This window comes from Triturus cristatus, chromosome 2_1, assembly GCF_964204655.1.
Source record: "Triturus cristatus chromosome 2_1, aTriCri1.1, whole genome shotgun sequence".
NCBI classification, from domain to species: Eukaryota; Metazoa; Chordata; class Amphibia; order Caudata; family Salamandridae; genus Triturus; species Triturus cristatus.
The window spans coordinates 460,505,560-460,533,027 of NC_140581.1; the positions used below are offsets into that span (position 1 = coordinate 460,505,560).

General features: G+C 44.4%; 1 protein-coding gene across 1 annotated transcript in view; it reads right to left on the bottom strand.

Annotated features, from left to right (window-relative positions):
* Positions 1-827: 827 nt before the first annotated feature.
* The window catches only part of CRHBP (corticotropin releasing hormone binding protein), a 136,539-nt gene continuing 109,898 nt past the window's right edge, over positions 828-27,468 (bottom strand). The window contains exons 6-7 of the mRNA XM_085640742.1: positions 15,605-15,725; positions 828-1,556 (exon numbers count right to left, since the gene is read on the bottom strand). Coding sequence (XP_085496868.1) covers positions 1,393-1,556; positions 15,605-15,725 — 285 coding nt within the window. The 3' untranslated portion in view covers positions 828-1,392. The remainder of the gene's footprint in view (positions 1,557-15,604; positions 15,726-27,468) is intronic.

Here is a 27,468-nt window from a genome sequence, read left to right on the forward strand (position 1 = left end):
TAGTTTTGGTGCTACTGAAATCGTCATCCATGGTATGCTGCACTGAGATTGGTAGGGGAATGAATGCCTGAACAGACATCAAGGACATCACCTTCTGTTGTCCTTGGGGGGGGGGGGACACTAACCTCTCTTAAAGGGAGGGGTATCTCATTCTAGAAAACGGAAAAGATAGAATTATTCTTTAGAAGTGAGAGGTAAACTCTGAGTTATTGCTTGTTTCCCCAATTCTAAAACTAGCTTGGGCCATTTTAGGGGGACCGCCTAATTGGTGACATGTGTGCTGAACTCAAAATGTGTTTGGGACTGTTGCCTTCATTGCCTTGCAAGAACTAGCTTTTCCAATGAGTCACTCTAAGAGCCAACTTCCCGTGCAAGGCGCGTGGGTGCTGACTAAGGTAGTCCAAGAGAACAGGAATATGTCAACCAATGCTGCAGAGTCATCACAGAAATGTGAAGAGTCTGCTGAGGGCCAATAATGACAATTAGAGCTTTGCAATGTTTGAAGCGCCATTGAGGGCAAGGAATCAGCTGAAGCTCAACAGCTTAAACCCCCCTCCACCCCCCCCACCCCACACCCCTCCTATCCCCTCTCTATCAGTGTGAACTGCAGCTCGTAGGTTTGAATTCAAGCAGGGTTGATTTGACCCTTCCTCTTTCCAAAGTTAATAAACTGAGTATCATTATAGTTCTCCACAAAGAACAAAAGCTGTTTCAGCAAGCACTATATGGCAGTACACTATTGTGGTTATGTTGTCATTTTCTACTTGTCTACTTCTGCGCCTGCAGGTTAGATGAAAAGAATCATGTAGGACACTTCTCTGCCTTCGCTTGGTATATATTTATTTATGCTTGTACTTCTGTAAAGAAAATGTGTTCATGCAATATATCTTTATTATAAACAAGTAATAATACATAAATAACAATGCATTAATATTATAAACACAACATATTTTACATTGACAATGTTTTTTTTCTGTATTATAAAATCCATTTGCAGCCACCAGCCATTTTATCTTTTATTTTTCGGCCGCTATAAAAAGATTGCATTCATTGAATTTCAGTGCTAAGCTTGTCTTGTGTACTCCTCGGTCGTATACATGAATGTATTAAAAAATATTGTCCTCTGTCGAATGCACTCTCTTTATTTCTGTTTTACCTGAAGTATTTATAAGACAGCCAGACTTATTTATCAACATAAATCAGACTTCAAACAAAACTGCAATGCATGTAAAATGATGGTTTGATTTGGAATAATGTTGGGAGTTGACACTACTTGAGGCTCTAAAGTGCTTCTACAAATGATGTGAGTGACGTCGACAAGGCTGAAAGGGGACGGTTCCACAGAAACGCCATTTTGTGAAAAGTGTTAACATGTGTGGTAACGCCCCCCGCTCAGTCTTTGGGGAAGCAGACCTCTTCCACGCTATTTCCTTGCTCATTTTCCTCCAGGTCATCTCGGCGATTAAGCTGATTGTACTCAAACGTCACCCGGTTAATAAATTTGCCACTGGATACCATCCGCACTACGGCATTGTCGCACCCAATCTTCATTCGAGCTAACAGAGAGAAGACAGCTGTATCAGATGACAAGAAGCATATTTCCAAATCTGACATATTCAGTTTTTTTTAAATCACTCAATTCTGACTATAGGCGATTATTTGCACTCAAAGCACCATTGGCATTTATATATTTTTTTTATTGCTAACATACACACATTTTTGTAGTATGTATAGATGAACTTTTCGAAATAATGGCATATAAAACATGGATTTTCCTAACCAACCATTGCTCCAAAACCTCATCACTGGCAAATCATTTTCTACTCTGGGTGATGAGGAGAGAATTGCTGAATCATTTACACTCGGTTATACATTTTCTATATGTTTACTTGCACCAGTCCTTCTCTTTTCTGAGTCTGTGGGGCTTCCTTTCAGCAAATGTGCTCAAGATAGGGGCAGGGCATGCAGGGCCATATTTACAATGAAAGTGACTCACATGCCATTTGGGCTGCGCCGCACTGAGTCACTTTCAGAGCACAGGGAAGTGACATATTTCCAACAATATGTCACATCCCTGTGCTTTTCCAACATGGTGCAAGGATGCCTGCCTTATGGGGAGATTGTTTTTGTGCAGGAAGGGAAACCTTCCTGCAAAAAAGCAATCATTTGTGGTGATTTACTCTTTCCATGTGTGCTGTAGAATGCAGCACGCATTGAAAGAGGAAACAAACGAGGAGAAATGTAAACATTTCTCCTCGTTGCGCCTCGCTACGCCACCCCTGGGGTGGTGCAGCCTTCTGACGCATTTCCAGGTTTACGATTTCTCATAAATCTGTAAATGCATCAGAATACATGGGTGCTGCGTGGGAACACCCACAGCAACACCAATGTCACGCCCCTTACACACAAAGTGTTGCGTGAGAAGGGGCAATATTTACAAGTACACGTAAAGCCACACAGGGTAGCTTTACGTTTCCTTGTAATTATCGGGCATCAGGTTGCCTCGCCAGTGCGTCACGCAACGTGACGTAGCAGCGCAAGAGGCTTGTAAATAAGCCCCACAATATAGAGACAGGAAGGAGCATCAATGTCCAAGACTGTTAAGTGTCTCAGTGTCCATTTATTGCAACATGTATCAATCACCCAGGCAATAATTTACTTCAGAGATGGCAGACACGGTATGCGTCAGGGTTCTAGCAGGTCCATGCATCATTTACCTTAGTAATTATATGACTCTGTGGCCTAAAGCAGTATGTGCCCAATGACCCCAGGCAGTAAATATGCATTAAGTGACTCCAACATGAGGGAGAATTAACAGCCGAACACAGGGACCAGCATTAACGACCCCTGATAAATGAACCTATACAGTACTGAACATTAATGGCCTCAGACATTGTTGTTACAACCTTGACTCTTTCTTTTAATGTTTATATGGGAAATTGACTTGCTCCGCCTCCTTTGGATCAGCTGCCCCTTTGCCGCGATACCGGAGGATGTGCTGACTCGCAAGGTTGCCACAGCTGCCTACAAGCCGCGAACCTGACTCCCGTCGAGCAGAACTTGGGAAAAAACGGAGTTGCGGTGAGACAGACTGAGGCCTAATTGCGATCTGCCGTGCACGTACATGGAGCTAGGCGTTGAGCAACACTCGCCGTGTTGGAGATCAGCCTCGGCCCTGGCGGCTTTTGCTAATACCGGTTGGACGAGGTCCGGTGAGTAAGCTGCGGCGAATAACCTACCCGCTGCTTGGACTAGAGATTCGAGGAGAAACTTGTGTGCAGCTGAACGGCCTGAGCGGTCCTGACTGGCCTTATCGGAGGTGCGGGGAGACACTGCGGCCCCGGCCCAGAACGAAGATGGGAGGCGAATTGCACCGCGATTGAAGGCAGCGGCGGTCTAACTAGTCAGCAGGGAGTGGCGTGTTTAGAACCGCGTTTGCTATCGTGCATGTGTATCCAATATGGATTGGGGGTTGCTTGATGCAAGGGCCTAGTAGAGCATGACGCAGACAGCAGGAGAAGCATCCTCACTGCAAAACTGGGCAAATAGCTGCTGGCAACTAGGAGAGCAGGGTGAAGCAGCGTGGCATGACAGAGCCCATAGACGCTTCGAAAATATTGAACAAAACGCCCGGACTTTCCTTTTGCCTGCAATTTGTTTTCTGGAAACGCTGTCCTGCCCAGACCTGTCTGGACCTTCAGTTGGGAGCGGGGAGTGACTGCACCCACGGGCGAGCGGACCCTGCCACCAGCAGAAAAACTACACCTCCCAGGGGGCACTTGTGGTCGCGTAAGGAAACACGTACCAGCAGCGCGCCAGCCGGCACATAAATTAACGAGGGGCATCCCGGGCGGTCCCGTCCTTGGCCGTCAGTGGCCGGAAGAGGCTGGGCTGGGCCCCCCCCTTGAGAAGTGACGATTGGGAGTAGCGCTTAAAGACCGTTCTGGCAGTGTGAGTACTGTGTTCATAACCCTTTCACAATGTCGAAACGGAAAGGGAGTAGTGCAATATTGAAGCAAAAGAGGGCTGGCCAGCAATCACTTCTGACTTATCTCACAGGGGCCATGGGAGAAATTGAAGAACAAATTCATATGGTGGAAGAAACATTAACTAATGAGGGGGACGATGCAGCTGCCGTGGAGAAAGGGAATATTATTTGTCCCAAAGTTAAACCAAAGGAGTGTATTTGCAGGAGCTTGCATAATGGCTGTATTATGACTGTGGATGACCAAATAACCCTAAGTGATCATAGCGGGATGGGTGAGGATTCATGCCCACCCTCAAAGCGTAGCAAGATATCTACACGCTCGGAGGGATGTCAGCCAACCGAGGTAGCAGACTTAGATTTGGATATTGGACATATTGACAAGGGTGGTAAAAAGAGAAAAAACACCAAGAAAAAATCGGCTCAGAAAGCTAATATAATAAAAACTCAACCTAACGTGGTTAACAACTCTATCACGGCGATATTGGAGGGTCAGAAAAGGATAATGGAAAGTTTACAGAATATCATGGCCACTCTCTAAACACATTTCTCAGGCGCTATGGGAGCATTATCTGATAGAGTAGCTGCCATTGAAACCACTACACGAGGTCCTATAGGAAAGTGTACAGAGGTGCTACAACACAACACAGGGGGCCTGCAGGATTGCATTATAAATACTCCTGCTAATCTAACCAGCATGGTAGGTGTGCCTAGAGATCTTAATAGTATATTCCCAGCCCAAAGCATGGGAGGAGAGGGAGAACGAGAGGGAGAACGAGGCAAGAGTGTCAGGGGACAGAGGGAAACTACTGATAATAACATAGACACACGTACGACTCGAGATCATTTTATGAGAGGGCAGTTCTGCCTTGATTTACCTCCGGTAGCTGTCCCTTACGTGGTCATCCTAGCTAATGTCCCAGAATTGATGCACCCAGCCCAGGAAACATGGAGGGAGCTTCGTAATAAATCGTTACATTGGCTGGGTAATCGGACTGGCCTGTATGATCCTCTATTCAAGCACTTTAAAATGGCCAGACGTGTACCATGGGTGGGGAAAGGAAGAAAAGAACTTAAGGGGGATTGCATAGTTTTGACTTTCAGTGACCCTAGATTAATAAGGGAGATTCTGTACAGGGCAGGGAATAACCGCCAGGATCATTCGGATATTGTCATATTACCACTAGGATCCTTCTATCCATTAGCCAAGACAGGAACAAATAGTGAAATGAGTTTCCCTGCCAATGCCCCCTCTGGGAGGAGAGTAACCAGAGATTCTTGTGATGTACAACCTATAGCCACAAATTGGCTACACCCCAATCGTTTCAAACCTTTGTCACGGTTGCATGATCAGGATTGACAGTTTAATATCCCTGAGGGGAAGAAAACACATGTGAACTGTGTGATCCCAATATGGCGGAAGGCTGACAGGGGTACCAGGGATCCGAATATTGGCACCAGTCTAGATATTAAAGGGACACCACCGGCGATTGATAGTAGCCAGTGTGATGATGTCTATACTGACCATCATCTAGGCATTACCGATAAGATAGTTAACATTGGTCAGCTAAGGACATCTCAAAGAACAATGGATAAGAAAAAAGAGATAGAGATGGAGGAAGTAAGCTCCTGTAATATCTTGAGCTGGAATATCGCAGGCTTAGCAACTAAAGTACATGATCCTGAATGGATACTATTTGTGGAAAAGTACGATATACTATGCTTTCAAGAGACATGGCTGGAGAGGGATATTCATATTCAGGGCTTTAGTACATTCCATACCCCAGCAACTATTACTAATCATGGACGTAATAAGGGGGGGTTGTGTATTTACATTTCAGTGGAGGCTGGGGTATCTAATGTTAGGATTCAGCATTGCTCTGAGTTTTTTCAGATTTTAAACTTGAAGTTAAAGTGGAATAAGGAGGTGGTCATAGTGAACTTTTATAACAATGTCCCAACAGACCGAAAAGAGACTGTCTTTAGGAAATTAAGTAACATTTTAAAAACTATAGAGGAAACCATGATAGGTGATATGCCTTTATTGTGGGTAGGGGATTTTAATTGCTCTCTTTCTGTGAACAGTGAACAGGGCATTTGCGGCCTAGGGGAAGACAAAGAGGATAATTCCTCGCATTTTATGCATAACAAAAGCGGGGAGATGTTTAATGATATTTTATATCAATTTGACCTAGGTTTTGCCAATGAGCTTTGAACGAACTCCACACCCTTTTATCCAACTTTCAATGGGAGAGGTTGTACTTCTACTATTGATTTTGTTGTACTTTCCAAACGATATGCTTCCAGTATCCAGGGGTGTACAACAGAGGAAATCTCCATGAGTGATCACTATCCAATTAGCCTAAAGCTGTCTGCTCGGAGAAATCATATAAAAAGTAAGAGCCAGGCATCCTGTGAATACGGGGTGCGATTGGCGACCACAAATGGTTATTCCCTAAAATGGGATAGTGTAGAACCTGAAGCTTTTCTGCATAGTCTTATTACTAAAACTCAGCCTGAATGGGAAATATGCCTCACACAGGGGAGTGCTGCTCCTGATGTCTACTCTGCCTTTTTAAAGATATCAGAGGAAGCCCATAGACTCCTGAGGAGGGAAATTAATTGTGGGAGACCGAAAGTAAAGGGTTGGTTTGATAGTGATTGTTCTAGAGCCCATACACATCTTAAAAGGGTCCTGCATGTAATACCAAAATGTAAGGAGGACATTAAAAAGGCAGGGACTGCCTACCACTTAGCCCGAAAAAAGCGTAAAATCCAGTTCAAGAAAGAAGCCAGGGAAAATGTACATCAGGCTTGTGTAAGGAGGGACAACACTAGCTTTTGGAAAGCTGTAAATGCTCCTTTCTATCAGGATAGAGTAAAAGATGTTATAGATGTGGCCATTACGGGTGAAAGGTGGGTGGTATTCTTTGGGGATCTCTATAAATCTACGGGAGCTGTTTTGGATAGGCAAGCAGTTGATGATCAGGGTGTTTTTCCTCTTGATTTGAATTTTACCCTGGAGGAGGTGATAAAGGCCACCAGGGAGAGTGCGGCAGGAAAGGCACCTGGCCCGGATGGGGTACCAGTGGATGTCTACAGATCAAATATTGACCTCTGGGCACCATTGTTAACGAGGGTATTAAATAGTAGTTCCGCTTTTAAACTTATCCCTATGTGGACAGATGCGATAGTGGTACCCATCTTTCAAAAGGGGAACAGGATCGAACCTAGCTGCTATCGGCCTATATCCCTCCTGGATGCTCTGTTGAAAATTGCCAGGAGAATAATCCTTGATAGACTCCAAACCTGGGCGAGTGAGGCAGGATTTTTAACAAACCTACAATATGATTTTCGTCCAGGCATGGGAACTATGGAGCAGGGATTGAACCTAGCCCTGATTATAGATAAATACACTAAGGCAAAAAGGGGGAAACTTTTTCTTACCTTTGTAGATTTGAGTTCAGCCTTCGATGGAGTTGACCATGGCATGTTGTGGAAAACATTAGAAGATCGTAAGGTGGACCGGGTTTTAATACTGTTAATAAAGGAAATGTACAGAAATGCAGGGGCGAGGGTGCGTTATGGGAATAAGGGGGAATGCTCAGCAAAATTCCCAATTGAAAAGGGTGTCAGACAGGGGTGTATATTGGCTCCTTTTCTTTTCACACTTTATATTAATAGTTTGGGCCATCACCTCATTAGAGATCAAAATGACTGCCCGATCATTGGGGGCACCCCCGTCCCTGTTTTACTCTACGCAGATGATGCGGTGATTATGTCAAGGACCCAATTAGGCCTTCAAAGGGCGGTTAATAGTTTTGTCATTTATATGAAAGAGAGGGGCCTAAGAGTAAATATAACAAAGACATTTACCATGGGCTGTGGCAAAAGTAGAGGTACAACATGTAATATTTTTATTGACAATAGAAAGGTAGAAAATACCGGTACCTTTTGTTATTTAGGCATCACTTTTGACAAAAAGGGAACGTGGAAATCGGCTATTAAGGCTAGAATATTGAATTTTAGCAGAGCAGTGGGGGCAGTTATAAATTTTGCTAAAAAAATAGCAGGAATACCTGTACAAGAACTCTTGGAAGTCTATAAGGGCAAATCCGTTTCTACCGGGCTGTATGGGGCCTTTTTATGGGGCATCGAAGAACCAGATATTATACAAACTTGTGAAAATGGTTTTATCCGCTATCTTTTGGGAGTCCCTATTTCTTCTGCCACCTATAGTTGCCATCAGGAACTGGGACTTCCTTATATATCGGATACCATTAAGATAGCTCCGCTATTACTGTGGCATAAGGTGTGGGTCACAGATGAGACAGGCTTCAATAGAGAGGTAATCTTGGACTGCCTTAAATTGGAGAGAGCTAAAGATATGGTGTGGTTTAATTATATAAAAACGATAACCAACGCCATTGGGCACCCTGCATATTTTACGGACCCAAGTAGCTTGGAGGATATTTCTAGGAAAGATTTGAAAGCATACTGCCTGAAATTCCTCGAAGATCAAAGATGGTCTAAAGAGAGAGTAAAACACACTGTAATGGCACATCATCTTATCTTGAGTGGTTTGGGAACTCAACAATATTTGCTGTCAGTACAGGAGAGTTTTAGCCGTATGCTTTTGGCTCGTTTTCGATTTAGCTCCTTTTTTAGAATGGTTTTATTTCCGGTGGTAAATGTCTGGTCACCTGATATATCTGTATGCCCCTGTGACGATGTTTCATTACAATCAACAATGCACTGCACTTTATTCTGTAAATATTTTTCCATACCCAGGCAGATGTACCTTAGACCGATTCTTAAAAGTTGGAATATTAGATATTGCAGGGTAGCATTTTTAGGATTACAGATGTTGGAAACACCGGCAACTACCCTGGCTGTTATAATTTATTTGAAGGCGATTATTGGGTCCCGGGCTACAATGTAATTTCTGTAATTTTTATTACATTTTAAAACCTTTTATAAACTTTTTAGATTGTATTTTTAAACTTAGACCATGGTAAATTATTTATGAATTTCTGTGATTAATTGTTCTCTCTTATAGTGATATATTTTTGTATGTGATTATCGGTTTTTTCCCATGTGTATATTCATGATTGCTGCTATGCACTTTTATGATTTCTTCTGTCATGAAATCGAATAAAGTAAATTTTGATTTATATGTTTTGTCAATCTATGGGGATGGCTGGAGGACTTTCTAATACTTGAAACAATAGAGAGTGATCCCAACCCTCTGCATCTAATGCTTAAAACGAGGTTGTCTGATTTCACTACTCGGCATAGAGACTATGTGGATGTTACTGTTGGGAACTTGAGGAGGGTCTTAGAGTGGTCCAAAGTTCCCTCTTGTCCAGCACAGCTTGCCTTAAACTATGATCTCTTTGCCTCTACTTATTCACCACATATGGACTGCGCTATGCATGCTATCCCTATTTCCACAATTCATGAACAGTGGTTCGACTTCTTCAGTTGTCCATTTCAGACACAGGGGGGTTCAGGCAATTTGAAAACAGCTGCCATGGAATCGGCCTCCTGGTTTACTATGGACAGTAGACAAGCTAAAGCTCAATTGATAACAGCCTCAAGATCTCTAAGCCCTGTGTTGATACGAGAGGCGAGACTGCATTATAAAGAGGTGTTTGAAGCAAGCAAAAAGGGTTGGGAAGACCAGAACTGGCAGGACCTGTTGGAGGCTTCCAAAAGAAACGATAGTTCCTCACTTTGAGTTTTTGACACATAATTGCCCATGGCAGTTTGACTGGCAGCACTACGACTGTACACAACATTCAACAGCAGGTAAGGTTTCAACACTTTGCCAAGTTCTACTCTTCACCAAACACCCCACCCCCTCCACCCCACCAGATCAACTGCCCAGCAGCATTGGTCTGTGGTTGGCAGCAATTCCCTGCCACCTGCTCTGTACTTTTTTCCCTGACCGACACGAGGGACGCAATAGCATCTCTGAAACCTGGGAAAGCCCCAGGTGTGGATCCTATCCCTGGTGATTCATATTGTTCATAGATTGATATATGGGCCCCATACATAAATATCCTGTTGAACGCCATTATGTCAGGCACTCCTAGTCCTGATTCTTGGAGGGGGAATGTAATTGAACCATTTTTTAAGAAGGGAGCTAGATCTGACCCATAGTAACTATAGGTCCATTAGTTTAATCAACTTCCTCCAAAAGGTATTTTGTCATCATGTTTTGGCTAAACTGCAAGACTGGGTTTTTGATAAAGACATTTTATCTCCTTTTCAGGCTGGGTTTAGTCTCAGGGATGGAACAGCTGACCAAGTCTTTAGATTTATGCTAATTTTATGGAAATATATAAAGATCCAGAAGTATCATCTTTATGTCGCCTTCATCGACCTTAGAGCTGCATTTGATTCCATTTCTTGCCTCTGGGTCTCTCTTAGGTTCATGGGGGCACTGTTACACCTGGTAGGGATTCTATAGTGGCTCCACGAGAATAACTATGTTCAAGTACAGTGAGGCAAGGATGGGTCACTAACTGAGAGGATAAGTGTTATGCAAGGGGTTAGGCAGGGATGCGTCCTTGTGCAGATGCTCTTTTCTCTGTATATCAATGATGTATTTAACCATTGAAAAGACTGTACCAATGATGTCCCCAAACTCGATGGCGTCACTATCCCTGGGTTGTCGACGATACCTTGATCATCTCAAGAACCCCAGTCGGAATCGAAAATCTATTAAACAAATTCCAAGATTTCTGTAATTTAAGGTGGCTTGTGATTAATGTTCAGATAACAAAATTCATGACCACATGACCACATAGATCGTTCCACAAGAACCTGTCACTCTGGGCATGCTTCTCGATGAGGTGACCACTTCGATGACCTGGGAGTTAGAATCAGCAGGTCTTTTGTGTGGTCCGCCCATACTGGGAAGAGCAAGGCCACTATTTTCTATATAACAGCTGCAGTTGAAAGGATGTACAGGGTTTCTTCCCAGATGGCCGTCTCTCGTGCTATAGAAGTGTACAGGGCAGCATTATATGAGACGGAAGCCTGGGGCATGGCCTCTTTAGATTCTCTTATTGCTAGAGAAAATCATTTTGCAAGGTACATTTTTTCTCTACCCCACTCATTCCTTTATACTTTGATCTGGCTCTAAACTGGATTGGTGATTTGGCAGTACTGAGATCCTTGGTCTACTAGACCAGGATCTAGCCTACAATGAAACTGGTTAGCTTTTGACCAGGCCTCCAGGAGCTGGTGCAACTTGATAGGAATTTGACTGTCCCCTGGCTGTTGCATGTTAAAAAATGGCTTTAAATTTTGGGCTTGGAAGTCATGTGGACCAACCCTTCTTTTATCAACTGCTCATCAAAAGCTCTCCTGAAGAAACATGTTTAGGGGTTTATAAATGCTGAATATTTATGGGTTTCAGACAGCGATAACCTCACTGGTAGGTTTTTGATTACGAAACCCTACCCGAAGTTTGAAGCATATCTTGATAAGGTTAACCCGTACTGGGCCAGAGCACTCTTTATTAAGTATAGAGTTGGTATCCTGGCACTGAACACCTACACATGGCAATAGAATGGGGTGAGCCCTGGCAAAACATTCTGTACTGTGTGCTTGGATCGGGTGGAAGCCATTGAGCATGTTTCGATTAGTTGCCTGCTGTACAAATGTGCCAGAAGCAAGTGGCTGACATTTTTTATTGCGTCATTTGCACTTTCACTTTCACTTCTGCCATCAGTATGAATCAATTAAAATAAATATAGCTTGTTACTTGTCTATCAGCTCCACACTTATAAATGCTTAACACTATGTTTAAATATTGTATACATTGAAGGTACCAGAGCGGAGTTTTATCCACGCTCAAGCCTCAATATCTTAATTGTATGCATCCAGAAGAGTAGTGTTAGTTAGTCTGTTTTTATACCCATATGCATTGCTAACATGCTGAATTTCAATGTTGTTTATTCTCTAATGTAACAAACATTAATAGACACAGATCATAGACAGCATTATTGTACTCACGTTAATGGCCTCCACACAGTAACAAACATTATTCAATCTGTGACAGATACACCTTCATAGACTGTACTGGTAATATGGACTTCATAGGCTTGAAATGCTGTGGGTCACATTAGTAAGAACCTAAAGTGTGGCTAGCAACAGTGTTAAATCTGGCATCCTTGGCGTGGTTTCCCTAACATTTTGCCTCCTCACCTCCTGTTTTGCTGACTTCGTTTTTACTAGCTTTAGTAATCTGGACACATTAACACGGCTAACTAGTGTTAAAGTGCATGTGCACTATGATTAAAACTTGGTAAAATTGGCTTATCCACAATTGCCATATTTAATTTACTTTCAAGTGTCTGGTAAAGTGCACTACGTGTGCCCAGGGCCTGTAAATTAAATGCTACTAGTGAGCCTGCAGCACTGATTGAGTCACCCACTTAAGTAGCTCTTTAAACATGTCTCCGGTCTGCCACTGCAGAGCCTGTGTGTGCAGTTTTAAACTGCCATGGCGACCTCGTAAAGTTAACCTTCTTGCCAGGCCCAAACCTTCTAGGCTGCTTTGAGCTTTGGGCTGCTATGGTCCTGCTGTCGTTTGACTCCGGTCCGTCTAAAAGCAAGATGGAATAAAAGATGGAGAGCATATGGCGAGTGGGGCACAGTGAGGAAGCCCTCAAGCGGCACCTGCCACCTAGCCAGGCAGCTTCCGTGAGGCCCCTCGAGCACACTCTCGGCCGCGGCTAGCTACAGCCGCAGCGCTTGTGTACGCGCTCCAGGCTTTTTGCTCGATTTTTTCTCTTTTTTTTCCTAATGGGTAGGACTCGGGCTAGGCAGGAGCTAGGTGTCCGCCACTGTCCGTGACTGTGCCACGTCCACTGCAGTCTCAGCCCACACCCTCCGAGCTGAACCACCCTTCCTCTAACCGATATCGGTACCAGTGACAATGCTGCACTTGCCTGGGCTGGAGCAGGGGTGGACGTATGGCGGTACGGAGTGCAGATGGTGTGGATCCTGCCCACTTCTGATCGATTTCAGCAGGGACTCTGCTCTCTACTCCCTTGTTCCTTGCTCCTCACACATGCTCTGCATGCCCTCCACCAATCCGATCAGCCCAAACGCATTCTGAAAGCTTCCCTGGGAATGTATTCTACCCATTGCTTACTATTAGCTTTGCGGCTTGTAACTTGCATTTTCTGGCTTTCTATTTGCTGGGGATACTTGTTTTAGGCTGTCCAGCATGTCTTTGTGGCTCCTGTGGAGCAAACCTTGTTTACCTGAGCTCCTTGCATTCTTCCATGAGTCCTCGCTTTCAGTAAAAGGCCTTTAAATTTTGTTCTAATCTTATCACATTTGCTGTGTGTTCAACGACAGAGGTCAAATGTCAGGCTCTTTCTTCCCAGGGAGATTGATGTTTAATTTTCTTTCTCTGACTTCAAAGTGAGAGGATTTATGTGACAATCTTGTTAGGTACTGGGAAACAAAAGGTTTTTTTCTAGCACACAACAAAATGTAAATGTCTCCAAATTAAATGTGCTGATATTTCAGAAGATACCAGAATTACAAAAGCACAAATGAAGCACATTTTTTTGTAATTCGGATGTGTGGTGGGAACAAATATTTTAATACTGATCAAAACAAATCAGTACACTAGGGTGATGCCATTTCCACACAATATAATTTGTGAGTTGTATAGTTTTATCAGAAAAATGGTATGTAAAAATGTAATTGCCATTTCCAAGGAAAATCTGTTGTCTGTAATGGTAGTGTGCTACCACAGAATGCACTATGCCACTCCACTCTACACCAGTCCACTCTACAACACTCTACAACACTCCACTCCACCACACTCCACTCCACTCTAAGCCACTTCCCACTATGTGACTCTTTTCCACTCTATGACACTCCACTCTATGATACTCCATACCACTCCACTCTACGACATGCCACTCCACAACATTTCAATCCATGACACTCCAATCTATGATACTCAATGCCACTTTACTTCAATCTGTGTCTCTCCACTACACTCTGATGCTTTACTCCACTCTACGCCACACCACTCCACTATACGGAACTCCACTGTACACCACTCAACTTTACTCCACTCTATGACACTTTATTCCACTCAAAACCTCTCCACAATATGCCCCTCCATTCTATGACACTCCACTTTACTCCTCTCCACTCTATGCCACTCATCTCTACGGCACTCTACTTTGATATTCTATGACACTCTACTCCACTCTGCTAAACTCCACGACACTCTACTCAACTCTATGCCACGATACCCCACTCCACACTATGCCATTTAACTCTAGGCCACCCACTCTACTCTATGACCCTACTCCATGACTCCATGACTCTAATTTACTCTATGCCATGACTCTACTCCCCTCTATGCCACTTCACAACACTCTACGCCACTCTTCGACACTCCACTCTACGATACTTTATTCCACACTATGCCCCTCCATTCTACGCCACTCCACTCTATTCCAGAACACTCTATTCCATGACACTCCACGCCTCGACACTTCACCCTATTCTTCGCCACTCTACTACACTCTCCCACTCTACTCCAGTCTTCGCCACTATTTCCCACTCTACTCTACTCTACTCCACTCTACACAACAACACTCTATATCACTTCACTCTACACAACTCCACTGTACGCCACTACCCCACTAACTTTTAACAATACTGAACAGCAGACACACTGGTGTACAAAATGGCTAAACCACATTAACAAAGCCAATATCACTTGTATAGAAGAGACCTATTGACTTTGCCAATGCTTCTCTAAATAAAGGGTACATTCACTTTCGCTGGGGTATATCCTAGCTCCTTGAAATTCTAGCTAATTTGCCCCATATACCTGTGGGAACTTGGAGAGCATGCTCGTTAGACAAACATGCTGTTTTCATAGATCTTTAGACCATGGACTGATGAACATATCTTTCCTTTAATATATTTGTTTGATTTTTCAAAGAAGATGTTATAACTGTACGACAATGTTACATCACAGTAAGCGAAATGTGGAAAATAAAGAGCTATCTATATTTACTATCACAATAAGAATATTACTCACTGACAACTAGACATAACCGCACAGCTGTGGAGGAAAATATAAGAAAGAATGAAGAAGAAGAGAAAAGGAAAGAGATGAAGAAGGAAGGGTATGTATGTATGTATCTAAGTATCTATCTATCTATCTATCTATCTATCTATCTATCTATCTATCTATCTATCTATCTATCTATCTATCTATCTATCTATCTATCTATCTATCTATCTATCTATCTATCTATCTATCTATCTATCTATCTAATTGCCTTGTATATTTTAGTTTAAAAGAACGCTCTAGAGGCACAAATTTATCCTAATCTCAATTTGAGGTGAAGTCTAACTTTCAGATTGGGGACATTGGTTCAATTGTGGGATAATCTTTTTTAAAGTCACTAATTATGTCCTCATGTACAAAATTCCATGGATCCAAAAACCGTGATCAATCATAATAATGACAATAAAATGGAAAGACACTACTTGTAGGTTCTGACGAGGATGACATAGGAGACTCCTGAAAAACAGCAAACTCAAAAATGTACTCACCAGGTCCATGAAACGAGTAACACAAGTCAGCCAGGGGAAACATCTTTGAGGGATCCAGTCCTGCACCACCTAGAAGCTCCACAAAGTCACCAACTCCGTTGCATCCTACTGGTGGGTATTTCTGAGTAGAAAAACGATAGGAAATAAGCAATTTAACCCTGAAGAAACATGTTCAGTTAATGAAGTTACACTATATTACCCTCATTCTCATGATTCTGAGTTTCAGACGCTTCGGAGATTCAATCCCACGATTCCTAGTTATACTGTGTGGGAATGCACCTGGTAGAAGCAGCGCTTTACCATGAACTAGTTCCACTTGGTAAAAGCAGGAATCGGAAAACAACACGCAGGAACAGGTCTGGTATTTCCGACACTTGTATGTTTTCAAGAATTTCAGGTCTGGGAACTCATGATGTCGGTAACTGGGCTGGAGGTACCAGCTAGGCTTGGCAACTCCTGTAGATACGAGTCCTCTCATAATGCGGACCATTGAGGAATACATGGAGCCTGTGAAGGTACCTAATGCATCATACGTTGTTCGAAGCTAGATTGCTAGCTATGCTGCTTTATATATGCCAAATCTTTTGGGTATATTTATGGCATTGAATTATGTCCCAGAATGCAGAGTTACAGGGTTTGCGAGTGGAAGTTGGCAAAGAATGCATGTGCAATGCATGATGTGCAGTGTAGCCAGTGCACGATAAGCGTGTTAAACAAAAGGTAGTGTTATCACAGTGGTCTGGGCGTGAGCCAGGCTCTGTGATAAATTACTTGTGCATAATCCACTACAGTACCTGATTCACAGAGATATGCAGTTTTTACATTTTATTTCCCAGTGTTTTTACAAGTAGGTTCTAAAAATGGAGTCAGAAACTGCTGCCAAGCACAAATCACACATCCTACTGCTATGAGTAAGATGGAGCCCCCAGACATTGTAGTTACCAATGGTTTTCTCTTGACCCTTGTACACTATACTGCTGCTCCCCTAAGAGGGAAGTGGAATCTGTGAGTATGAGGGAGAGGAAGTATCATATGAATTCAAAAACTTATGGCGCCTCAGTTTCATCCCATCCTTGTTGGGAGAAAGTTTCTACTTTTCAAAACCCAAGAGATCCAAGTGGATGACTACTCGTGTTTTGCGAGGTCTTCGGGCAGCCAACCATGCAAAGGAAAGTCCATCTCCATGTATGGTGTGCTGTATGGAGGACATCTGCTAAAATCTAGGTGTGCGACCCTCCCTATTAAGAGCGCACACCTGTATGACACTCTGGGCCCGATTCACAGAACTAACTTAAGACAAAATCCTAAACTTACTACCATTTTGGTATTCACAGAAGGCACTTACTCATTTTGGTATTCACAGAAGGCACTTACTCATTTCGGTATTCACAGAAGTTAGGAGTCCTAACTTTAGGACTCCTAAATGCCTTCTGTGAATACCGAAAGTCTTAAAATTAGGATTTTTCTCAGTTTAGTAGTAGTATAGTTAGGACTCCTAACTTTAGGACTCCTAAATGCCTTCTGTGAATACCGAAAGTCTTAAAATTAGGATTTTTCCAATTTAGTAGTCCTAAATTTAGGACTCCTAACTTTAGGACTCCTAAATGCCTTCTGTGAATACCGAAAGTCTTAAAATTAGGATTTTTCTCAGTTTAGTAGTAGTATAGTTAGGACTCCTAACTTTAGGACTCCTAAATGCCTTCTGTGAATACCGAAAGCCTTAAAATTTGGATTTTTCTCAGTTTAGTAGTTGTAAAGTTAAGAGTCCTAACCTTAGGACTCCTAAACTGAGAAAAATCCTAATTTTAAGGCTTTCGGTATTCACAGAAGGCATTTAGGAGTCCTAAAGTTAGGAGTCCTAAATTTAGGACTACTAAATTGAGAAAAATCCTAATTTTAAGACTTTCGGTATTCACAGAAGGCATTTAGGAGTCCTAAAGTTAGGACTCCTAACTTCTGTGAATACCGAAATGAGTAAGTGCCTTCTGTGAATACCAACATGAGTAAGTGCCTTCTGTGAATACCAAAATGGTAGTAAGTTTAGGATTTTGTCTTAAGTTAGTTCTGTGAATCGGGCCCTCTATGCCCATGTATGTACTTTAAATAGAATGGGTGGGACAGCTGCCAAATTCACTGTTTCTGGTTAGGCAGCTCTGCGGAACCTAAATTGGATGAGACCCTACATGCATGGTATAAATATTTATATATATTTATTGTATAATTAATTTAGATCGCTACACAAAAATCTTTAATGAAACATGCAATAAATGAGTAAAGTGCAAATTCATTTTTTACTTTAAGTAGAAACTAAAGTATAGGACTAATTGTATGATCCGACCAAAACTGCAAAAAATAATTTCATTATTTGGAATAAAAACATTTCTGAATTTTAAAACACACTACGGACATTGTCAAGTGCATACTTGATTAGTTACTTCTATTGTTTCAACATTTAAAAGTTGCACCTTTTTACCTTAGTTTTTCCAGTTTCAATTTAGCAAGGCCCAACTTTATAAATCTGGCAATAAAAAATTGTCCGTGGAGTTAAAGCAGCACATTAATGCTTCTTTGCAAGATCTTATGCCCATTTCTTGAAGTGCGTGAGTAACAACTGTCTGTACAAAGTGCATAGTAGGGCAGCAGCATACAATGTAGACTAGCCCTTCTTTATGGTAATCATGGTATAAATAAATTAAAAATACCTACATATTGGTGTCATTGTGTTTCGTGAACATGTTCCTCTCCGAAGGAAGCAAAGGGTATGCCATACATTTGAGACTCATCTAAAGATGCGTACTCTTTGGCAGAAAATGGGTCATGAAATATGGAGTTGTTTCAAACAATGGCCCCTGTAAGGGGCGGCTCCTCCGCTAAGGTGGAGGAGCGTCGGCCCACTGCTGTCTGAGCAGGGAAAATAAATATAATAATAATAACGTAGTTATTATCATTTTATTTTTTGTAGGTTAGGGGTCTGGGTTAGGGTGGGGCGGGGCTGGAGGCAAAGGGGGAGGAGTCATTTGTGCACACTAAGTGCACATGGTTCTTGGCTGACCATCTGGGCCCGGCCAAGCAGTTATGCACACTTGGCATGTTCCCCACCAGTCTGCATTACACAGCCTGGTGGGAACATGCCCAGGCCCCTAGTCCCCATCTACCAGTCACAAAAAATGCAGAATGCAGCACACATAGAAAGAGGAAGAAAGTAGGTGAAAAATAAATATTTCTCCACGTTACGCCTCCTCTGGAAAGGTGTAATTTTTTGGTGCAACCCCGGGTTTGCAAGTTCTTGTAAATCTGGGGATGCGTCAAAATCCATGGGAGTTGCGTGGGAACACCCACGCAATGCCCATAAAGCGCCTACCCAGAACAGAGTAACGGAAAGCAGTGTTAGTTGCATTACACCAGATTTTTGAAGCCACTCAGAGCCACACAAATGTTGTAAATTGAAACAGAATGTGATTAAGCATTTACTAAAGACATTAATGCTTTCCCTTTAGATCATGTTTTCTTCGTTATGTTGACCGAAGTCCGGACTCCATTTTGTATTGACATGCTGCCATGTGTTCACCACGAGGAGAGTCCGACCTCTGTGTTAGTTGCTCTTGTAATCTGCCTAGTAACAGTTTATAAATAGCTCTCTCCTGTCCATCTGGCGCATGCCCAGACTTGACCACATCTGTTATAATTAGCCTTGCTTGACCATGTGTTTTCGCGGGCTCAAGGAGTGTGTTGGCTCCGCCCATGTATTGATTCAGTATTGAGAATGACCATAAATGGTAATGTTCTTCGGCCTCATGTTGTATCCACCCACTTATGAGCCCCTCTGTTGTGTATAAAAGGGGACTGTGTACGAATGTTCTTTGTGCTACTCCATGCAATACTGAAGAGTGTTGTGTGGATTGTAGGACCACCCTTAAGGGTTAATAAATGCTGTGTTTGTACTTTGCAGTTTCCGTGCCGACTTCCTTATAGATTCCGTTACAGGAGAGCGAACCCTTGTGTCCTGCGGGCCTAGCTGGGGCCTGTATTCATCAATTGGCGCCCGTCACGTGGGGCTCATCGGCGACTCGGATGCTCGAAGGACTGGTCGCGACGAAGGTGAGGAGTTTGGCCGGGGACGTGATCACTGCCAGCGGCGTCTTAGCCCTGGCATCCCGAGGTTTTTCTTCCTTCCCTTCCGAGCTGACCGTCTGGGTGGCGCCGGTCATCGACTGAGACCTCTTCTGTCGGTCCTGCCGTGAGAGCCGTTTGGGCGATTGTGGAGCTTGGCAGTTGGAACCTGGACTCTTGATTGGTAAGAACCGTTGTACGGTACTTGCTCCGAGTTTTTGAAGCCTGGGTTGGCTATTTGAGTTTGATTGATGATGACTAGTCATATTTTGAATTTGTCTTTGTGAAAATATATGCGTTGCAACACATATAGGCAGGTAATGTGGAGAGATTTCTCCGGAGCTGTGTAAACTTTGAACGGCGCAACGATTAAGTGCCATTTTTCCTTATAATATTGCATATTTTGCATTATTCCTAGCATGCCTGCTTTTAGCGCACTCCGTAAGTGGTGCTGCTGTTTTGGTAACCGGTTGGACCTCGAGGAATCTGCTCCAGCTCCCCCAGAGGGGACTCCTAATAGGGATATGTATGTGAAGCATGGTCTTTCTTCCATAATGTACAGCACACTATGGAGGAAATACACGAAGAAGGATCCTGAGTTGCGATGGCCTTTGTATGGATCGTTTGATATACGTAAGATTGAGTATGTGGAACAGTGTATGTGTAAGCGACGTGCTCGTCAGGATACGTTTGAATGTGTGCGGTTGTGGGTGAAGGAGGTGCGTGAGCGAGAGAAACGTGAGAAAGCGCTGTTTGATAAAGAGCAACGGAAGAATGATCATGTGCGAGCGCAGGAAGCGAAGCGTCGGGAGGACAAAGAGCAAACGGACAGACAAGAGAAAGAGCGTAGGCTACAGGTCTCGGGTCAATATGTTGTTCGTCAGCCACTTTATCCTGTCCTTAATAATCCTGATGATGATTTTTATTTACTAGATCGCTCTCCGCCCCCTTATGTTGGCGCATCCGCTCCGCGGCCGCAAGATTCTGGCCCGGCTTCGGGTAAGGTAGACACACGGTCCATGTTATCGGCCGAGCATATGGCTGAGCTTCGGAAACTTTCCCTCCGTGCACTTAAGGGCAAGATGTCTAAGGAGGAGTTGTTCCATACTTGGGGGTCGTGGCAAGATAGAGAGAGGGTGTATTTTCTGTCTCATTTCGCGGATGAAGTAATTGCTGCTTTCCGAAAATATTCTAGTGTCCTTGAGCCTGACGAAGTGTCTTCGGATGCCGGAGCATTACGTAATGGTGTTTTTTCTCCCCCTAAGGCTCCTGAGGCGGCTCGGCGGCTGTTCGCTTTGCGGGACGAGGTGCTGGCCCTTAGAGAGAAAGCACGCCAACAAACGGAGGAGGAGAAGCAGTCGGATTCGTCTGCAGCAGGGGGCCACCCATCCGCCTCCCAGTCAGATAAGGATGACATAGTGCATGCTAAACCAATGCGAGAGGCGGCGCCTTTGTATGTTCCTCCTAAGGGAGCAGGGACTAGCTCGGATATTAACTCCGCCGATGCAAGGGGATATTTCGTATATAATTGGGTTTATACTCCATGGCATAGGGCCGATGTTATGGCGTTAAAGAATGCATTGCCTGACCCCCGCAAGAATCCAGCGGCCTTCTATGAAGAAGTCGAGGGGGCCTTGAATTCTTGCATTATGACCTTAGCGGATATAGACCTGTTCTTTGGCCTTATCCTACCGCCGGATACGTGGCGCTCTGTCCGAAAGGTAGATGATGCGGTTGCCTTCAAGGCCCGGTGGTCTGACCTTGAGGATGAGGATAGGGAACGGAAGCCCGCACAGAAACCACCCCAGAATATTTTAGATCTCCCTGCTGCTATTGTGACTAAGTTAAAGACGATTATCCCCCCTAAAAAGATTGACTGGAATATGTTAGCTGCATGTAAACAGAAAGTTGACGAGTCAGTTGCAGATTTCTTCACGCGCTTTGAGGAAACGTTTCATGATTTTAGTGGCCAGTCGCTTACTGACGACACGGGCCGCCACCTTTTCGCGGACAAATATGTGGCTAATCTGCTACCGGCAGTTGCGGCCCGGTTAAAAGCGAGCGAGAGTTCCTGGTCCTCCGCGACGCCGACGGCCCTTCTGACTATCGCTCAGTATTATGAGCGTCAGGAGCACGAGGCGAAGGGCCAGGAAGAGAAGAAATCGAAAGACCTCAAGACTAAGGTGATGTTAGCACAAGTATATGGCCCGCCCCGACGGGGTAATAATAGAGGAAGGGGCGGATCTTATGGTCCCCCTTCGGGCCGATCTGATTTGAATAGGAACCAGTGTGCGTATTGTAAGCAATTGGGCCATTGGGCCAGGGATTGCCCAGTGTTGCGTGCTTCACGTCAGGGGCATACTCCGGGTGGCCCGAGAGGTAGAGGGGGTTCCTCGAACTTTAGAGGGAATTCTAATGATAATGCCCGTTTCGATACTGCTGGGCAGCACCGAGATAGCTCAAATGTGTTCGATCGCCAGCACCAGTATCATGTGTCGGACATCGATCGATCGGGATATCACGATTCGCAGCATGCATAGGAATGCGTTGGATGGGGGTCTGAATCAGTTGAGGTGCCGGTCGATCAGATGGGTCCTTATGTATCGGCTGAGGTTTTAGGTTCTACTGATCAGTTCCTAGTAGATACAGGAGCGACACGTAGTGCATTGTCTAGGTACTTGGTTCCGGGGGCTCCCCCATCCGGCTCAGTGGTTACATCGGTAGGGTTTGACGGTACACTCTCCCGAAGCCCTCTTTCACAGCCCCTTACATTTAAGGTTGATTCTTTTTCTGCGCCCTGTCCGTTTCTGCTTGCTCCGTACACACCGGATAACATTATGGGCCTTGATATGTTAAAGTACTTTAGGGCTACAATCCGCTGCTCCCCTGAGGGTGTGAGGGTGATCTTAAATGACAACTACCCCCGGTCTGGGCGGATGTGTACGATATCAGAGGATGCGTTGTTGGCTACCCTCCCCCGAGCTTTATGGGCGACTTCGGACACAGATGTGGGACAAATGGTGATTCCTCCGGTCCACATTAGTGTCCAGGAGGGGGCGGTGTTACCACGCCTCCCGCAGTATCGTATTTCCCAGGAGGGCGAGGAGGCTCTCATACAGATTGTGCAAGACTTGATCGCAGTAGGGGTAGTGGAAGAAGTTCCCTATAATATCTGTAACAGTCCGATTCTCCCTATTCTGAAAAAGGACACGGATGCAAAGGTCTATCGGTTCATAATTGATTTGAGGGAGGTGAACAAGATCGTGATACCTCAGTACCCGGTGGTTTCCGATATCACGACGTTGCTTACCTTGGTCCCGCCTACGGCGACCATGTTTTCAGTGATTGATTTGAAGAATGCCTTCTTTTCCATTCCCATTCATCCTGATAGCCGATTTCTTTTTGGGTTCACATTAAATAATAGATCTTATCGTTTTTGTAGAATTCCCCAAGGCTACACAGAAAGCCCTAGTATTTACAGTCAGGCTTTGAAACGACAGTTGGATTCCTTTGTTTTACTCGAGGGGGTCGCCCTCATTCAATATGTCGATGACATCTTGTTGGCGGCTGACACCCTGGAGTTGTGTGAGACGAGCACGTTATCCCTACTTTCCTTTTTAGCATCCCACAATCATAAAGTATCTAGGAAGAAATTGCAATTCTGTAGACCAAAGGTGACTTATTTAGGTCACCTTTTGTCTAAGGAGGGGCGTGCACTCACACCAGATCGTATCCAAGTAATTTTGGACACACCGAGACCATCCACGCAGAAGGATGTGCGTGCATTTTTGGGCCTTGTTTCTTTTTGTAGACAGTGGATATTGGGGTTTTCACACATAGCTAAGCCATTACTAGCTCTTTTGACAAAAGACACGCCTATCCCAATCCCTTGGTCAGATGAGTGTGATGCTGCTTTTCAGCAACTGCGACAGGCCCTTTGTTCAGCACCAGTGTTAGGGACCCCTGATTATGCAAAACCCTTTTCGTTGTATGTGCATGAGAAAGATGGATGTGCATTATCAGTTTTAGTGCAGATGCACGGCGACAAGCAGCGCCCTTGTGCATACTTTTCGGCTGTGCTTGATCCTGTCGCCCGAGCATTACCAGGGTGTTTTCGCTCGGTAGCGGCGACAGCTGTGTCAATACGCCAAAGTGAAGGAATTGTGTTGTCCCATAAATTGTTGGTGTTAGTTCCCCATGCTGTGGATGCCCTGCTCAATCAAACAAAGACGCAGCATTTGACCAGTGCCCGCTTAACGGGATATGAGTTGACGCTTTTGGCTCCTCATATTACGTTGAAAAGGTGCGTAACGTTAAACCCGGCCACATTGTTGCCATACCCCGAGACCCAGCCTGAGGCGCAGAAAGCGCATGATTGTATTCTTGTGACTGAGGAACAAACAAAGGGTCGTATTGATCTCCAGGATACGCCCTTTTCAGATGTAGATGGAGAGTTGTGGGTAGACGGATCATGCCTGAAGCTACCAGATGGTACAACTTCAGCAGCGTATGCAATTACCACATTACACACGATAGTGGAGACAGCACGCATACCACAGAAATCAGCTCAAGCAGCGGAACTGATAGCATTAACACGAGCATGTGAGCTCAGTACAGGACTGTGTGTGAATGTTTATACAGATAGCCGCTATGCCTTCGGAGTAGCACATGACTTCGGCCTACTCTGGAAGGAGAGAGGTTTTTTAACGTCACATGGAGTACAGATAATGCATGGAGAGTTAGTTCATAATCTTTTAACTGCATTGACATACCCAAAGAAAATTGCTATCGTTAAGTGTAGCGCCCATAGGAAAGTGGTTGATAAAGTTGGAGAAGGGAATGCGTTAGCGGATCGAGTAGCACGGGAGACTGCGATGCAGCCCGGCGCTACTGCCATGTATGTAGTAAAATCACAGGTGGAGAGATGGCGTGATGCGAAGGAGGAAGTGCGAGAAATGCAAAGGACCGCTTCTGATAAAGAGCGGGAGAAATGGGCTAGCGAGGGAGAGTTGGATGATGAGGGTTGTTGGAGAAATAAACAGATGGATAGATGGAAGTTACCCACGGCTTTCGTACAACCTATGGTTCAGATGGCACATGGGCTAGCACATGTTGGAGCTTCCGCAATTGTGAAATTGCTTACCCAAGTCTGGGAGCATCCAGAGATTGCTAGCACGGCAAAGAGGGTGGTGCAGACCTGTATGATCTGTCTGAAGTATAACCCAGGGAAAGGCACTCGAACTCCAGCAGGAGGATTTGCGACACCTACTGCACCCTTTGAGGTTCTGCAGATAGATTACATCCAGCTTGAGCGCTGTAACAATTTGAAGTATGTTCTAGTAGTGGTTTGCGCTTTCAGCAAATGGGTTGAGGCGTACCCTACGAAAGACAATACTGCAATGACCACGGCGAAGCTACTGCTAAAAGAGTTTTTCCCTCGATACGGCGTCTGTAGACTTCTGTGGAGTGATAATGGCCCTCACTTTGTAGCGGATGTTATAAAGTATGTCTTGAAGGGCCTAGGCATCACTCAGAAGTTTCATGCCGTGTTTCACCCCCAGTCTGCCGGACTAGTCGAGAAGTATAATGGTACACTGAAGCTTAAGATAGCCAAAATCCAAGCTTCAACGTCTTTGACTTGGCCAGACGCCCTGCCACTGGCGTTATTGTCAATTAGGTCAGTGCCACACTCTCGAACCGGCCTTACGCCGTACGAAATAGTATTCGGACGCCCAATGAACATTTGGGGTCTACCAAGGCCTAAGGCTGTGTATGATGTACCTTGTGTAATGATGAGCGATTATCTGGCACAGTTAACGGATAACTTGGTTTCTATTCATCAACAGGTTCGAGAGGCGCTCCCTGATCGGTCTACCGGCGAAGGACATGGTCTCCGGCCTGGAGATCATGTTATGGTGAAAGTCTTCGACAGAACGAACAGTTTGGAGCCGAGGTGGGTAGGACCTGAACAAGTCCTCCTTGCAACGAGGACGGCTGTGCGAGTCTCGAACCGAAAGAATTGGATCCATTCCTTGCACTGTCGAAAGGTACCGCCCGGATTGGTGGAGTCTGCCGTGCTGACCGATCAACGAGAAATCCTAGCAGCAGAGACAGGCCGTGCTGCTGAGCCACGAGACACTGAGGAGCTCTTTCCGGACCACACGACTTCTGGAGGAAGGCGATATCACCTTCGACCAAGGAAGTAAGGTTTCCAGTGCCGGGACATACTGTCAGAACGGCCCTTGGGTTAGTGAAACGGAGAGCCGATGAGGCAAGGGGGGGGGATCAGCCCTGCATTAGTGTAGTGACACCCGTCTTGGCCCGCTGGTGAAGAAATCAACCGCTGCCCAAGGGGAAGAGTTCTGACAGACCTTTTTAGTTTCAGGAAGATATCAGGGTATTGTTTCTTTTGACATGGAGAAGAAGAAAATCCTTTGTGCGTTGGGGTTCATGCTAACAGTAGCTATTGTTGGGATAACCACATGGTTTGTGGAGGAGGTAACTCCTGCTCGGAAAACACTTGTGTTGACAACTCCGGTGCCTGAGGAGCACTACTTTTATACATTACCGTATCAAGAGTTGAAGCATCGACAATCTTACTTGAACAACACTTTCATCCAGATGCTGCATCATACCCACGTTGCTACGAACGCTACGAACTGTTGGATATGTGGGATGATGCCGGCTCATCAGAAGAAAGGAGGTACGCCATTCATACCACTCCCTTTCTCTCATAATGGCTCTTGTAGAGCATGGTACACTTTGCTTTTTGCCACTCGGAAACCGACAGTGGGTCGATTGCTTTTTAGACTAAATAGAGAATGCCATCAAGACAAGAATGGGTATCCACAAGCGAATGGGACAATTTGGGAATGGGAAGAGTACCGACCGGACAATGAATCCATTCCCTATATCTTCACGAACACCAGAGACACTGTGGGGAAGGACAAATTCGTGATCCAAGTGGCACAAGCTCAAGCGGACCTGTGTGTCCAGAGTGTGGGTTTTATCCCTGTTGGTGTCAGTGATTGCATAACTGTACTGAATATTGACGGGTTGAACAACAGTACCTTCCTAGCGTCCCATAATACTTACTTTGTATGTGGAAATAAAGGTTATTACCGTTTGCCGGCTGGGTGGTCTGGGGTATGCTATGTATCATTCCTATTACCTCCTGTATTTCTAGCACCCGCGTCATATCATAAGGATTTGAAATTGTTGAATAATGTGACTGTAAATAGGTATAAACGTACTCTATCAATTGATGATGTGGATCAAACCGATACCAGCTTGCAACAGTATATTGATTTTAACTTAGGACTGTTTTTCTTTGTTGGAGCCGCTTTGAATAGTAGGAAGATCCGAAGATTAACAAGAGTGGTAGAAGCTGTGACCAATCAGACTGCTGCTGCTCTTGGGAATCTTACGGAAGAGTTACAAATAACTAGGATTGTTGCATTACAGAATCGTATGGTATTAGATGTAATGCTAGCTGATCGAGGTGGAGCCTGTAAAATTATTGGAAGTAGCTGCTGTGTGTTCATCCCTGATCATACGCCATCCGTTTATAACGCCATTAACAAGCTGCATAAAATAGCAGCTGAAATCCACACAGAAAACGGCACTTGGTCCTTTTCTGGATGGTTTTGGGCGTTGGTTACTGCCTGGGGATGGAAGGTCTTAACTGGTTTCTGTATTATTATAGCAATTCTGTTCTTCTTCTGTATGTGTGTTCAATGTGGACCATTGTTCTG